We start from the raw sequence: 14,748 nt of genomic DNA, 5'->3' as shown, positions 1-14,748 counted from the left end.
TGGTCTTTGTCAGGAAACGTCTGTTTTTATGTATTTTTGGAACTGTAGAGAAAAGTGTGATGTGGTAAAGCCACCGATTTTTAAATTTGAATGTACTTATTTAGGGTTTGTAAGAGCATATATAACACAAAAGTCTTTACAGAGCGTTTTATGTCTTTAAACAGCTATCTTTAAAACAAAGCTGAAAAATTCAGATGATAAATATTTCCATACTAAGTGTAATCTTCCTTTCTTCCATGCGTTTCTGGAGATAATGAATTACAATGAGGTTGCTAACACTGGTGACTTAGAAGCAATTTTGCAAGGTATGGTATTTCTTAGTTTTAATGTCTGTACTCACATTACTTACGCCCAAATCTCAGTTGTAATTCAAAACAATAAAAGACTGTTACTGGTTTAAATTACATTGCTAACTAAAGTAATTGCAGTTTATATATAGGTGAAGCACTGCATGCATTACTTCTTCCATGAAAGGAAAGACTTGCCTCAAACTGATTTTGCAATGTATTCATATCTAAACTGACTCATTATGGCACTGCTTTGCCATAATGCCCCAGCTGGGGAGTTTTTTTTCTCTGATTCTGAAGTGACTTGCAGTATACTAGTGTTTGCCCGCTGAGCAGTTAGTCTGGGGTAAGAGAATAGCAGTAATGCTGTGAGCAGGTAGTGGGAAAAACAGAGGATGCCATTTCAGGTGTCTCTGAAGTACTTCAAATGCCAAGCTGGTGGAGTTGGTACAAATATGCTTCTAAAAACTGTTAGAAGGAATCACTGAGCAGTAACAACGCTGCTGCTTATGGGAGAAGTCAAGGTTAAAACTCTTCTGCTTATTGCGCTCCTCCTCATTCTGTGCTCTCCATTGCTTCATTTATAACATATATATACTTCTGATATGTAGTATGGGCAGGATTGTCAGTTCTCTATTATTTTTATTTTAATTTTGTGAATAATGGAGCCCCAGGAAGTGCTGTATCCTAGCTCTGTTTTTCAGTGAAGTGCAAACGCTTCTATTTTAGTGCGTTTCACTGAGTAGTTGAAGTTTTAATACATTTTTCCCTGTGTTTTAGACTGCAGTTATTTTTTGTGTTTTATGCAGAAGACTCACAGTATGCAGAACTGAGAGAGGAAAAACACAGTTAAAAGATAAAATAGAAATCCCTGTAGGATCTGATGTTAATGGAATTTGTCTGGGATTTCATTTTATGGCTGACTCACCAATGTAGTTGAATGTATCTGAAAATGGAAGTTCAACTCATCCTGCCTTTTGTGTGTTTCCACCTGCTGACTGGCACTCGTTTCATCATGTGGTAATGTTGAAAAATAGCAGGAAATAATGTGGTGTTTTATTTTGTTTTTCCAGGAAGAGGAAGGAGCTGAGAGCAATTCCTTTGTTCAAAATAACCTTTCTTGGCCTGTTCAGTCCCCGTTGAAGGGAAGTGATAGTAGAGCGTGGCCACAGGATTGCATTGAAAGGTCTTTGCCCTCTAGCAAGAGTTAAGCTTTATATCTCTGTCTTCTAAACATTGCAAATTGTGCCAGGCAGATACCAAGTACTACTTGTTGACAGCTCAGTACCTGCTGTCTGGTAGCAGCTTGCTTGCAGAAGTTTTCATTTCCAGAGGATCCAGTAGAAGAAAACCACCTGGAAGTTTGTTTTTCTTCAGGGGCCAGTGTTTGTGACACAAGGCACTTCCCTTTCTTTGGTCTGGTTTTCATTTCTTCTTAGATGTACTTAGGATTAACCAGATGGTTTAATTAAGAAATCACAACAGGAAATAATAAGAAATAATAAGGAAGTTAATATGGAGCATAACAGGAAAAAAAGTTCTGTATGAGCTGTTTGAAACTAATTGTGAGCTTGTGTGTGTAGTAGAATTTGTTAATCGGTACTCTCGTATTGTGGAAACTAGACCTTTTGCAGCATGCAAAAACAGGATAAAAGTACAAATATACTTCTGTGTTTTTAAGCAAGTCACTCAGTGAGTAGAACTTGCAGTAAAGAGAGTCTCTTTTAGCTTTGTGGTTTGCATCCGTGCTTTTTCTAAGTTTGTCTTTCCAGGATATTTCATTTGCATTGGCTTTCTGTAAAGAAACTGATTATTTGGTGAGACGCAGGCTCTTAATGTTGCAATTTGTTAGCTATTTCCCATTTTCTAACTATTTTGCTTTGGAATTTCTGTCCAGCGGTTCATGCAATCTTTATTTAAAAAACATTGAGTTTGATAAAACAAAGAAGCTCCTTCTTTGCATAACATAGTAAAATGTAATTGCTTTTGTAGGAGCTTCAGTAACCACATCTGTTTTGCAGACAGGCTTTTTTTGTTTTACATTATGTATTTTATCTATCCCAGCTTTGAAGCTGTACAGTGAATCCTTAGAGGTGATTCATGTAGCAATGAAAACTGGGAGGTCACACAAGGCTGTTACTTTAACTGTTGTATATCTTCTACGATAGACCCATAAGACCTTTACTTGTAGAGGGAGCACTGTCTTATACAGTGTCATAAGCTGCATTGGGTGCTTAGCTTCATCCAAACTCCTCCATTGAAATTCAGCCAGTGTCAGTCTGATTTAATTGGTAGTGTGCTGTAATTGAATAGAATCAGTGCTGCTTACAGTTTGAGAGAACTTCTAATATAGTTAATTTTTGAGGTTTACGTTCATGCTGTTATGTAATCGGCATGATTTAATCATATTGATCTTTATTAAGTAATTTATAAGGGCTTTAGAGGCTGTGATGCTTATATATAGTATATAATTACTGTTATTCTGTGTGTGCTCCCACTTAATGACTTCTAATTAGCATTAAAATTAAGTGGAGTAACCCCTGAGCAATATAACAAAGAGAAATTGAGGTATATCCAGTGTCTTAGAATATAGATCAAATAGCAGTGCATTCAAGCAAAGTTAAATGCTTCTTGTTTGAAACCATCCAATATATTTATGCATTCATGATTAGGGTAAAATATAGTTGTATTTTACACTTACGCCAAGTTCATAATCTCTTCATAATTCCTTCTTTTCTATCTTTTTTTTTTTTTTTTTTAACTGTTATATTTCCTGTAGTGTTCACATGTTTGCAGCATTCCAAGTGCTAGAGGTGATATTTGTTGTGTATTTGGGCAAATAACTTTTTGAAACTGATTAATCCTTCTGAAATGAAGGAGCATATGATGAGTTGACCAGAGAAGCTGTGGAGTCTCTTTCCTGGAGATCTTCAAAAGCCACCTACACATGGTCCTGGGCAGCATGCTCTGGGTGTTCCTACTTGGGCAGGGGTTGAGCTCCATACCCTTCCTCATCCATCTCCATGGTCTCAAGAGCTCTACTTAAGCTCAGATTGGGGCCTTTAGTCTTTCTGGCATGTTTGTCAGAGAAGTGCTCGTCTCCAGTTCAGCCATAGTCATGCTTGTGCCTGGCCATGAAGCCCCTTGATCCAGACCTCAGCCCGCTTCCTGAGGTCTGATTGCAGTTCATTTTCATCGCTGTGATCCTGCTGACAGCTACTGGACCTCATCAAAACTGGTGAAAAACAAGGCAAAAGAAATAAACCTCCAAACCCTATAGTGGTAAAACTATTTCACACTGATCATTCTGTATGTGTCCATTTGTTTTCCTATAGTCTTTGTCAGGGGATGGCCTTCAAGGTTTTCTGTACCCTCATATTTTGCCCATCCTCAAATCTTCTGTGGTCTCTCTGTATTGTGGTTTGCATGCACATCTTCAGCTGCTTTGAACTTGTCATTAGAAAACTAGATTATAAACCAATTTTGTTCTCCTAATCCGGAGCCTGGATGTGCTTTTGATCTAACTATATAGGTGTTCTGTTGTCATCTGTAAGTTGAAAGAGATGAATATTCCAAAAGAGGCAGCAGTCTAAATGAAAACATTGCTGACTGCTGCTGAGAATGAAGTCTCCTTTCTCTATTGCAGCTTCCCTTTACTGATGTATATTTTACCTGCCTAATGATAACAGCCCATGCACGTGGGACCCTTCCAAGAGCATATGTGATTTGTCAGAGACAGACTTTAATGAGATGGTATCATTTTCTTACATCCTAGAAAACTAACTTAGCTCACAAAAGAAGTTGACAAAGATTTGTGTTGGCATTGGGTCAGAAGTTTAGGACCAGGTGGCTTGGAGCGGTGATGCAGTGGATGTGAAAGGGAGGTGAAGTTGAGAGAAGCTATGAGTAAGAGTGGAAGGACAAGAAAATGCTTTGGGTTAATGTAAGGCAAACAGCGTGGTCTCATCTTGTAACATATGAAACAGAACTCAGTGCTTTTTTTTTTTTTTCCTCTTAGTATTGAACAGCACCCACACACTAATAACTACCGTTGTGCTAAATAGGCAACACTTGCTAAAACAATTTCAGTTGACGTAGGAAAATGGTCAGTTAGAACCACCATGAAAATAAATTACTACTAAGTATATTATGCTGTTCCTGGGGTACGTATTTTTTTAATACCAGTTCCAAAGAGTTTGGTGTCAGTGAAAAACTTGGCATGTAGCATCGTTGGTCTCACCAGTCAAGCTTATGGATCTCTTATTTTTTTAATTAGTGTAATTGTGATGGCTATATCTTTACATATTATCTATCTATTTATTTATTTATTTATTTATTTGCTCTGCCAGCTTAGCAAATAGTGTGCAAGACCTCTCATTTCGCAGATATAAAACCTATCGGTGAGTAATAATGACTGCCTGAGAACTGTTCAGGAAAGTCTTTGTTTCAAGGATAGACCGGAAGTAGGCCTCTTTTGGTTTTTCCCTTTTCTAGTGAAAGAGCTTGAAGATGATAGGATTTTCAGTGTACTCTCACTTCAATACAGTTACTACAAGTATTTATCTGCTCATCTTGGTAGCCACAGGGAGCGTGGTTATCCAGTTAAGAGGGCTGCTGGCTGATGAGAATTACTTTTGTTGCTCTTCTGTATCCTTCATTCACAGGCATGATACTTGATAATTATCTCTTAAATGCCAGTATGTTTTTATTTTTATCTAGCTGTGACAGACGAGTCTTCCAGCAGATTTTATTTCCCTCCTACACTCGCACAAACTTTCACATGATGCTTCAGAAAAGGATCTGAGAAGCCAAGCAGAACCCAGGGCTGATTTGTTTAAAGCCTTAATTAAAAACCTTATTAAATAAATTAAAAGTTGAGGTTGTATTACTGGTTGCCATGTGCAAACCAAACATTGTTCTCTGAGGGAAGCTACTTCCACTATAGGATTTTTAGTGGGATCTCTTGTCTCATAGTATGTCCTAAAAATGTATTCTATGAAATAGCCTAAGTCAATAGTTGTTTTATGTTATCTCTGCAGATACTGTTAAGGCTAGTTGTTTCCCTGAGTCAAAGAGAGAAATTAATGTCTGAGATGTAAAGTTCACATCTGTTAAGGACCAAGCAATGATGAAATGTGTGACCAGCAGGTTGAGGGAGGTGATTCTGCCACTTTACTCTGCTCCTGTGAGACTCTGCCTCTGGAGTATCGTGTTCAGTTCTGGAGCTGCCAATGCAAGAAGAACATGGAGTTGTTGGAACGGATCCAGGGGAGGGCCACGAAGATTGTCATAGAGAGCTGAAGCACCTCCCCTATGAGGACAGGCAAGGAGCTGGGGTTCTTCAGCCTGGAGAATAGGTGGCTTGAAAGAGACCTTATAAGTCTTTCCACTATGTGAAGGGGACCTATAGGAAAGCTGGGGAGGGATTTTTTGTAAGGGTATGTAGTGACAGGACAAGGGGAAATGGTTTTAAACTGGAAGAGGGTAGATTTAGACTAGATATTAGGAAGAAATTCTTTACTTTGAGGGTGGTGAGACACTGGCACAGGTTGCACAGCGAGGTTGTGGATGCCCCCTTCCTGGGAAGCATTCAAGGCCAGGCTAAATGGGGCTTTGAGCAACCTGGTCTACAGGGAGGTGTCCCTGCCTATAGCAGGTGCGTTGGAAATAGATGATCTTAAAGGCCCTTTCCAACCCAAACCATTCTATAAGCTTATGATGTAAAAAAGTTTGTTGCTACTTGCTGTGCAGATGTGTGGGGAGCAGGTATTTGTTATGGAGTTCCATGTTACTCTGTGAGTGATGGTAGTGCCCACAGGCTTCTGTGCAGGGACTGGTACTGCTTGTGAGTTCTGAAATTTGCTGTCACTGAATATTTGCTAATATTTACTTTAAAAATCAAGATGAAAATACTACATACATTTCCAGTAATATCTGTACAAAGTAGATACCTAATAGGATGCAAGCTCAAATGAAGAAATTTAAGCATGTATTAGGAAAGATCTTGTTCGTGTATGGATCATTTAAATAGTTTTAAAGTGTTTAAAATAACACTAAACAGAGCAGTACAAATGCATTTGTTATGTAAATACCCTAATGCAAATTCTGAAAGTATGTGAGTATATTTCCACAGATGTTTTGATAGTTTTGAGGTAAAATACTTTTATTATTATTATTTTGAAGCCATTGTCCATGAACTTGTGTTTCCAGAGTTACTTATCATAGATCTGTTAAGGTTGGAAAAGACCTAGGAAGGCTCATCTAGGTCAGCTGATCCAACCATCAACCCATCCCACCATGCTCACTAGCTGTGTCCTTCAGTGCTATATCCACACGATTCTTGAACAGCTCCCTGGGCAGCTTGTGCCAATGCTTTGCAACCCTCTCTGTGAAGAAATTTTTCTTAATGTCCAGCCTGAACCTTCCCTATCACAGCTTGAGGCCATTCTCTCTCATCCTATCTCTCACTACAGCCTGCTTTCAGGCAGTTGCAGGGATCAATAAGGTCTCCTCTGAGTCTTCTCTTCTCTAGACTTCTCTAGAACCCCAGTTCCCTCAGCCATTCCCCACTAGACTTATGCTCCAGACCCTATGCAGCTTTGTTCTTCTTTGGACACATTCTACTAGGGCCTTGTGGTATACCTTTCCTTACAGTGGGGGACTTGCAACTGAGTACAGTTCTCAAAGAGTGACCTCACCGGAGATGGACACTGAGGGACAATCACTTTCCTGTTCCTGCTGGCAATGGTATTTCTGATACAATCTAGGATGCCGTTGGCCTTCTTGGTGACTTGAGACCTCACTCTCCCAGATCTTCTTCCTTTTTGTGGCTTTCCAGCCACTCTGCCCCAAACCTGTAGCATTACAATGAGATGTTGAATAGTATAGTTGTATACAACTATATGTTGTATAGTTGGCTTCAGCCTGTCTGGATCCCTTTGTAAGGGCCTTCCTACCATCAGGCAGAGCAACACTCCTTCCCAACTCGGTGTCGTCTCTAAACTCAATGAGGTTGCACTCAATCCCCTTTCCCAGAGCATCAGTAAATATATTAAACAGTCTCAACCCCAATACTGGCCCTTGGGGAGTATCATTCATGACTGGTCTCCAGCTAGATTTAACTCCATTCACCACCATTGTCTGGGTCTGGGTGTCTGGCTATTTTTTTTCACCCAGCAAAGAGTACACCAGTCTAAGCCCTGAGCTGTCAGCTTCTTCAGGAGAATGCTGTGTGAGACAGTCAGGGGCCTTACTGAAGTCTAAATAAACTACAGCCACAGACTTTCCCTCATCCTGGTAAAAGAAAGTGATCAATTTGGTCATAAGCAGGACCTGAATTACATGAACCCATGCTGGCTACATCTGACTCCTTGGTTGTCTTGCACGTTACCTCTCATCATCTGTCCTTGTATTTGTTCACAGATGGTTATTATCGCCAAAGGTCAAATCTTTGGTCTTTTTTATAGATGTGACTTGGAATCATGTCATTAGTATGTAAAATTAAGGATGTTAACACTATGAAAACACACTTAAGGGAAGCAGATTGTCTTACCATTTGGTGAAAAGTGTACAGAGCTGTGGGAATATTCTGTCATTGCTGATGGACTGTAGTTTCAGCAAGACATAGACATTTTCTGTTGTAGTGAGGTCATCCCTTAACATCAATGCAGGGCTTTTACAGTGTTTCAGCACAGGAATTGGTTCCTTCTACCAATTCTGTATGATGTAACGGGTAAAACATTACTACTGTTGTGATGGCTTTTCAGCTTCCGTTCTTTGTATATCACTGAGATGTTTAAGTTGCTTAGGTGGAAGATACTGCTGTTCTTAGGTCAGTTTCTAAACTGTATTGCACCTACCGTGCTACCTTGTGATTACCTCCTGGTGCCTTTCATACACATACAGATCTTGTTTGGTCAACAGACTTCAGCACAGTTGCAGTTTCTTTGGTATGCGTACTGAATTATGCAATAGAAGAATAATAGCGCTACTATATTTAGTTTTCATTAATGTACAAGGTCCCTCTAGTCCTTGTGAAGATATGCTGCAGGAGCATATTTGTACTCTTGTCTGAGCATATTACAGTAGTTTTGGCTTCAGTGATCTTCTGTGGCAAGAAATAAATTGAGCAGTGCGATGTTTGTGTGCCCTGAAAGCTTCTGTTTGGTTGTTCCTTCTGGGTTCTCCAACATTAAGGAAATGAGGCCTACAGATAAGAGCTGTATTGCTGCTTCCTTCAGCTCTGATTTCAGGGATCTAGCTCTTGAAAATGGGTTTCTGAAAAGTGTGCATTTTGAAGTATTTCCAAGTGCTTAAATACTCTTCTCTGTCTTGTCTGTGAAGCTAGGCTCCACGTTCTTATTGCTTTTCTTCAGTGCCACTAGGCTAATTTTTTTTGTGAAGTGTTATGCCTGTAATAGTACATTCGTACTATTGCAAGTATGATCTGTCACAGGGGTGACATGATGTGCTTTGTAATGCATTTTGATTTGCTGCATCCATTAAATACACTGTGTTCAATGCAATAGGCAAATGTATTGAATAGGGTTGTGCAGGGCAATCAACACTCGGTTTGCTGTAGCTGCTAGGAGAAGCATTTCCATTCCATTCCCATCCCATCAGCTGACGTGATAACAGTGGAGTTGACATTGTCATCGCTTCCTCAGAGTTAACATCCCAGTGAGGGTAACACATGGTATTAAAGCTGGCATATCTGAATCATCATTTAAGGCAGCCTGCAGAAATAAGAAAGACTATCTTAATTAAACTGTATTGATACCTAGAAACTGTATACAAAGCCTTAAGGCCTAGAACTTACTGGTTTCAGGCTTATGTTTGGACTTCTCATGCAAGCATCAGAAGTACTTGAAGCAGTCTGTGTTTCGCCCACTGTGAGTAATGGAAGAGCTATGAAGGGTGTTTTCAGTCTGTGTTTTCTGAGGTGACCCTACAGAGCTTATTATAATGATTCAGGTTAACCAGTAATATACTGTGCAACATCTAAGTATTCATATAACCTTTTGCACAACCATAATGAGGTATTTGTATTTTGTGTTACTTAGATTCCAGTGCTTCTGTCCTTTCTGGTCTTATTACGTGTGAAATATAGAGGAAAATCACAGACTATGTTGTAATCCTAAAGCCTGCAATTATATTGTAAACCTGGTAACTACAGAGCTGGTGCTGGTAAAGGGCTGTCAATGCTGCCCTAGACCAGCAGTGCACTGTTATAATTACCTGACTTTATGAATGAGTAAATAAGTTTATTCAGCTGCAAAAAATGGATTTAGAGAATCAGTAGGCCTTGAGACACCATCCCCTGTATAGTATAATACTGATACATTGTAAAGCTGCTAGAGGAATGTGCCACAGGTCTAAGTTCTTAAGCATTTTCTTTTTGATGATCTACATTTTCACTTTATAGATTAATGTCATTAGCATAGATCATTTTCTCATGTTAACAGCATTAGTTTTCATTGTAGAATGCTTTTAGGTTACTCCTCCCCCTCCATATTTCCTTCACGTAAGTGGGCAGTAGGTGAATAAATATGTGAGCTCAAAATATCCAAAATATTATGCATTAGTGAAATCACTGTTGTGCTGTTTGGAGCTTTATATTACTACATAGATTCAGAAATTTCAGAAGCGTCATGAGCACGTAAAGAAGAAATTTCAGCTTTCATAAATCCAAGAAATTTACCTGCTTGAGGAAGTGAATTCTTGATACACATTTATAATGGTAAACAGTTTTTGAGAACAATTTGAATTATTTGTTGATTGTTTAATATGTTTTTTTTTTCCTTTTCCAGCTGTCCATATTTATCAGAGAAGATTACACCTGCTATACCTGCAATTGGTGGGATACTTTTCTTTTTCGTGATGGGGACCCTGCTGCGTACTAGTTTCAGTGATCCTGGTGTCCTCCCACGTGCAACACCAGATGAAGCAGCAGATCTAGAGAGACAAATAGGTAACACTGAAGGTCTGTTTTCTCCTCGCTTTCCTCCCAAGGGTTTATGTGCTATGTGAAGGCGATGTGCTGCTCTGTTCCTGGGAGAAGTTACTCCTGTCTTTCCACAGTAATTGATTCTGGAGTTGCCGTGTCCAATGACACTGCAGTGATTACTGTGGAAAGATGGTCAATCAAGTCTTCAAAAAGACAGTAAACAAAATGCTGGCCCTGAAGAGTGGTAGTTATTGTGAATGCTTTTCAGCAAGCACTGAAAAACTCTCACTATAGTGTGCAAGAGAATTTTTGAGGTGATGTTGCAAAGTTTATAAAGTTGTGTATCTTTTAAAGTAATGTATCCTCACAGTTTAAAGGAATTTAAGTAGATTATTAATTATATTGTGAATGGATCAGATAAGCCTATATTAATGCACAGTGTTGCAATTAGATAAAGCCCAGGCAAGGCTGTACTTCAGTAACTAATAGTGTGTATTTTTTTTTATCTGTTTAAAGCTGATGCAGTTAAAGGAGAGTGATCAGTGTTTTAATGATTTGTCAAAACAGTTGTCAACTAAGTTCTAATTGTGGAATTTCTACAGCTACAGATGAACTAAATAGCATATGTTACCTAGATAAGAAAACACGGGATAAATTTGCAGAACTACTTCATAAACACTATTTGCTTACTTTTGTACTAAGCAAATAAAGCTTAGTAACAGCTACTTATATCTACTTCAAAATGATAGCCATTGGAAATAATTTGTTCTGAAGTTGAGAGACCTTCACTCATATAATTGAAAAGCTATGTAACAGGCGTATGCAAGCACGGGACATGTACCCATATGGTCCTTAAAGCTTGTATACTACTGTGTTTAGTGTTGTCTGAAGATTGTGTACCATGACAAATACTTCTGGAAAAGCTAAAGCTTTTTTTTGCCAACACTAATGCATATATAATATATGAATTTGAGGGGTTTACTTCAGAAAAGTTTTTGGCTGGTTCTTGAGGATAATATTCTACACAACACTTTTGTGAAACTGACTGAAGGGCAAAGTCATTGGTTTGGATATACTATATTGTGGAGTAGGGTTGATTTGGTGTATATATGGAGCAGAAGTTTTGGCTTAATTTCCTCAGAAAGCAGCTGTGATTAGTATGAATATGTCAGCGTGCCGGTGAATAGAAACGATAAGAGGATTCTAGTCAAAACAGCAAACTGTCACATCAACATTGCATTTATTTGCTTGAACTTGAATGCAGATATGATGTAGACATCCTGAAGCTATGCCTTCTACTTAAGAAATCTGTCGGACCTTTTTGAATCTTGAACTCAGAGGAAGGGTAGCATATTTGTTTTTAATAGCTTCCATATTTTAGTCGTTGTTTGAATCTCATGGTTTCATTGTTTAAAAGATATAGCCAGAGGGCTCAGGTTCAGAAAATTGCTGTCGGAGTAAGACGAGTGATGATATTTTCTGGAAAGGCACATGTTGTCTTGGCTATGGATTATTTTAAGAAGTAGGGTTTTAAAATATAGCAATGAGTGTATTGGTTGCCACTACAGTGAGATCATTTTATTCCACCAGGTTTGGAGTGTTCCGAGCACAGCTGTTACAGTATGCAAAGTCGTAGAGTATAAAGGTGTGTGCATAAACAGTATTTAGTGTGCTTCAGTGAAGCGAAGTTAATGCACTTGCTACGTACTACATGCAGCAGCTATTACTTGCCCCTTGTAACCTTTGCATGGATTTGAGATGTTTGGAGCTCTTCAGTCACGTAGCAGCTCTGTTCATTGAAGCTCAAGAAGGATTATTTTTTTTACCATGCAATTGTGAAGTCTGATGCATGTAGTTCACCAATTTTTATGGATTTGGAATGGCTTTCAGTGCCAACAGAGCATTCTATTGGCAGTCACATTTATGTAAGAAAACCGATAATGTGTTTTTTTTCTTCACTTGGACTAATTGTGTAGAATCTGGAGCCATCTGACATGGCCACAAGGGAAGAAGGTTGCATGTGGTCGGTTGTGACTTAGTTTTGGGCAAGGACCATACTGTACATAAGATGCACAGAAGTACACTGTTAGATTCAAGATGACCTGGATAGCTCAATTCCAGTGGATGAATTGGGATATGGCACTTAGCATTATTAAAGTATATATATATATATATCTTTGGTCATCTGGTCTTTATGTTCATAAAGAAGAAAAATCAGAAACAGAAGAGAACTGTGACTGTGTAAGAGTATTGTCACTGTAGTGGAATGTGTTTGTACTGAGAAACTGGAGTTGTGTTCAAATACAAAGATTCCAGTCTTCTTTTGTGTTATAGAAGAATTCCTAATATTCACAGAACCCAGATATGTGGAAAATGGATGACGAAGTTCAGATTCATGTTGGGGAAAGTTAACAAGTTTCTAAGGAAATGAAGAGAGCTTATTTTTTTCAGCTTTTGGCACTGCTACCACTGCAGAATCAAATACTGACTACATAACGTGCTGCACAGAAGTATGTGTAAATTGCTACAAGAGATAATGACATTACATTCAGAGATGGGAAGGAAAGAATCGAAAGCGATGAAAAAAGCATCTCAGAACTGTGATCACATGGGAGGAAATGATAATTTCCTTCTCCATTCTCCTTTCCCCCACCAGATTTTTCTCGATTAAGTTATTCTATGTAGGGATTTCTGGAAAGTGGATGGAATTCAGACAGATATGTTTCTACCTTCTTGTATAATGAAATTGTTGCAATTTTTTTAGATGTAGAATTTTTGTTTTTTTAAAAAGGCATTTTTAAAATTGCATTTCCTGGGTAACTTCCATAATTGCTGTGACCATTATATTGTTTTTTGGTTTTAGTAATGCGGTGAATAAACAGAAGGTGCTTTTCAGTACCCAGTAAATATTTATGATTGGCAGGTAAATATTTTTATTAGATATCTGAAATTATATGAATGTCTTTCTAATTGAATAACCTTCCTTTAGAACGAATGCGTTCCCTTGAAGGATGTATATTTCTGTTCAACCTCTTTAAGTCTGCCAGAACAGCTTCTCCGGATTGTATCACACTGGCAATTCCAGAAGTCCTGTTTTCTCTTTCATTGCAATGAAGTGAAAGTAGGCTTTGTTTGCCAGTCATCATCCTGGTCTCTGCTTTCCTGATGAGTAATAGCACCTTTTTGTTTCCAAAATGTCAGAGTAAATGTTCATCATACCTGATATATCTATCATAAAGGAAAGAGTGCTACTTTCTAAATTAAATAGAAGAAAAAAAATAATTTCAAAATTAAAAAAAAAAAAAAAGTTGTATATTACAGTTAAATTCAACCTTTATCAAATTTGACATTCAGAGGTGATTTTAAAATGAAATTGTAGCAGTTTTTAAGTGATGGCTTAGAAATGAATTTAGTCTTCATCTGTTTCTCCTGCATAACACATGTGCATGCCGACTTAGGCAAATGCATTGGCTGTACACATGTAACTTGGCCCTTTACCTTTTCTGAAAGGCAGCGTTGGGTGTGACAGTGCAGTGCCTCATCAGAAATGACTCTCAGTAGGTAGAGGCTGCAGCACAGTGGGAAGATGCTGAATAGAAGCCTGCACTTGCAAAGTGTGCTTTAAAACGGTCCTAGAAGGGAAGGCATTTGTCTGAGCCCATTGACCAACTGTTTAATTTGTTATAGAAACAAATCTAGAATAATTTGCAAGAGTCTGTGTCTATACAGCAAAATGGAAAATTACTATCATATTGGCTCTGAGGTAGCAACGTTTTTACAAGGGAGGCACACACAACCTTGTATTTTTATTGTGTTGTAAGGGTATTATTTCCCAAACTAATGAAGTGAAGGGTATAAAGCTTCAGAGAGAAAATGCAATTTTAATAATTTTTCTTTCCATGATCTCCTGATTAAGTGAATGATAAAGTGTTGTGGGGTAGAATATCTGAGAGCTCTTCAAAATGTTCTCCACAGATGCCTGCATTTCTTTAAATATATTTCTTGGCTAAAGATAGGACCTCATGGTTGGTTAGAAGCCGTCTGCAGTCACATTGTGGCACTTCTTACTGCTGGTCTTCAGTTTTGTTTTGATTCTTCTTTGATGAAAAGTACTGAGAGTAATTTAGTACTCCTAGAATGTGAGATCCTTGTAAGGAGCTCTATGTGATGAAAAATACATTAGATGAGTGAAACCATTTTAATTCTGATTAAAGTAAGGATAACCATATCATTACTTCCCCTGCTGAAAAACAAGTGTGCTGTATAAAAGCAAGCAGTCTGCAGTTTAGAAGACAAAGTCAGGTTTGGTCCTTTGAAACTGGACCGCCTACACTGGTGGGTGACAGTCTGACTATAGAAAAATATTACCTATAATTTCTGAAGCTGTTGCAAAAATAATAAAGTAAAATCTTCCTGAAGAATGGGAGACTTTCACACCTGCACTTGAGAGGAACAGAGACGGGGGGTAAGAAAAGCTGGAAAGAACAGCAGTATCTAGCTGCTATCCTATGTTAT

General features: G+C 38.4%; 1 protein-coding gene across 8 annotated transcripts in view; it reads left to right on the top strand.

The window, feature by feature from the left end:
- The window catches only part of ZDHHC14 (zDHHC palmitoyltransferase 14), a 113,221-nt gene that overhangs the window by 54,399 nt on the left and 44,074 nt on the right, over positions 1–14,748 (top strand). For 4 of the 8 annotated variants that reach the window (XM_072331475.1, XM_072331472.1, XM_072331477.1 and 1 more), the window contains one exon: positions 10,097–10,269. In XM_072331475.1, coding sequence (XP_072187576.1) covers positions 10,097–10,269 — 173 coding nt within the window. Of the gene's footprint in view, positions 1–250; positions 306–10,096; positions 10,270–14,748 lie in introns of all 8 variants that reach the window. The other 4 variants (XM_072331474.1, XM_072331476.1, XM_072331473.1 and 1 more) reach the window with 2 other exon arrangements.

The sequence above is a fragment of the Excalfactoria chinensis genome, chromosome 3, assembly GCF_039878825.1.
Source record: "Excalfactoria chinensis isolate bCotChi1 chromosome 3, bCotChi1.hap2, whole genome shotgun sequence".
NCBI lineage: Eukaryota > Metazoa > Chordata > Aves > Galliformes > Phasianidae > Excalfactoria > Excalfactoria chinensis.
This window is presented reverse-complemented; position numbering and strand designations above follow the sequence as displayed.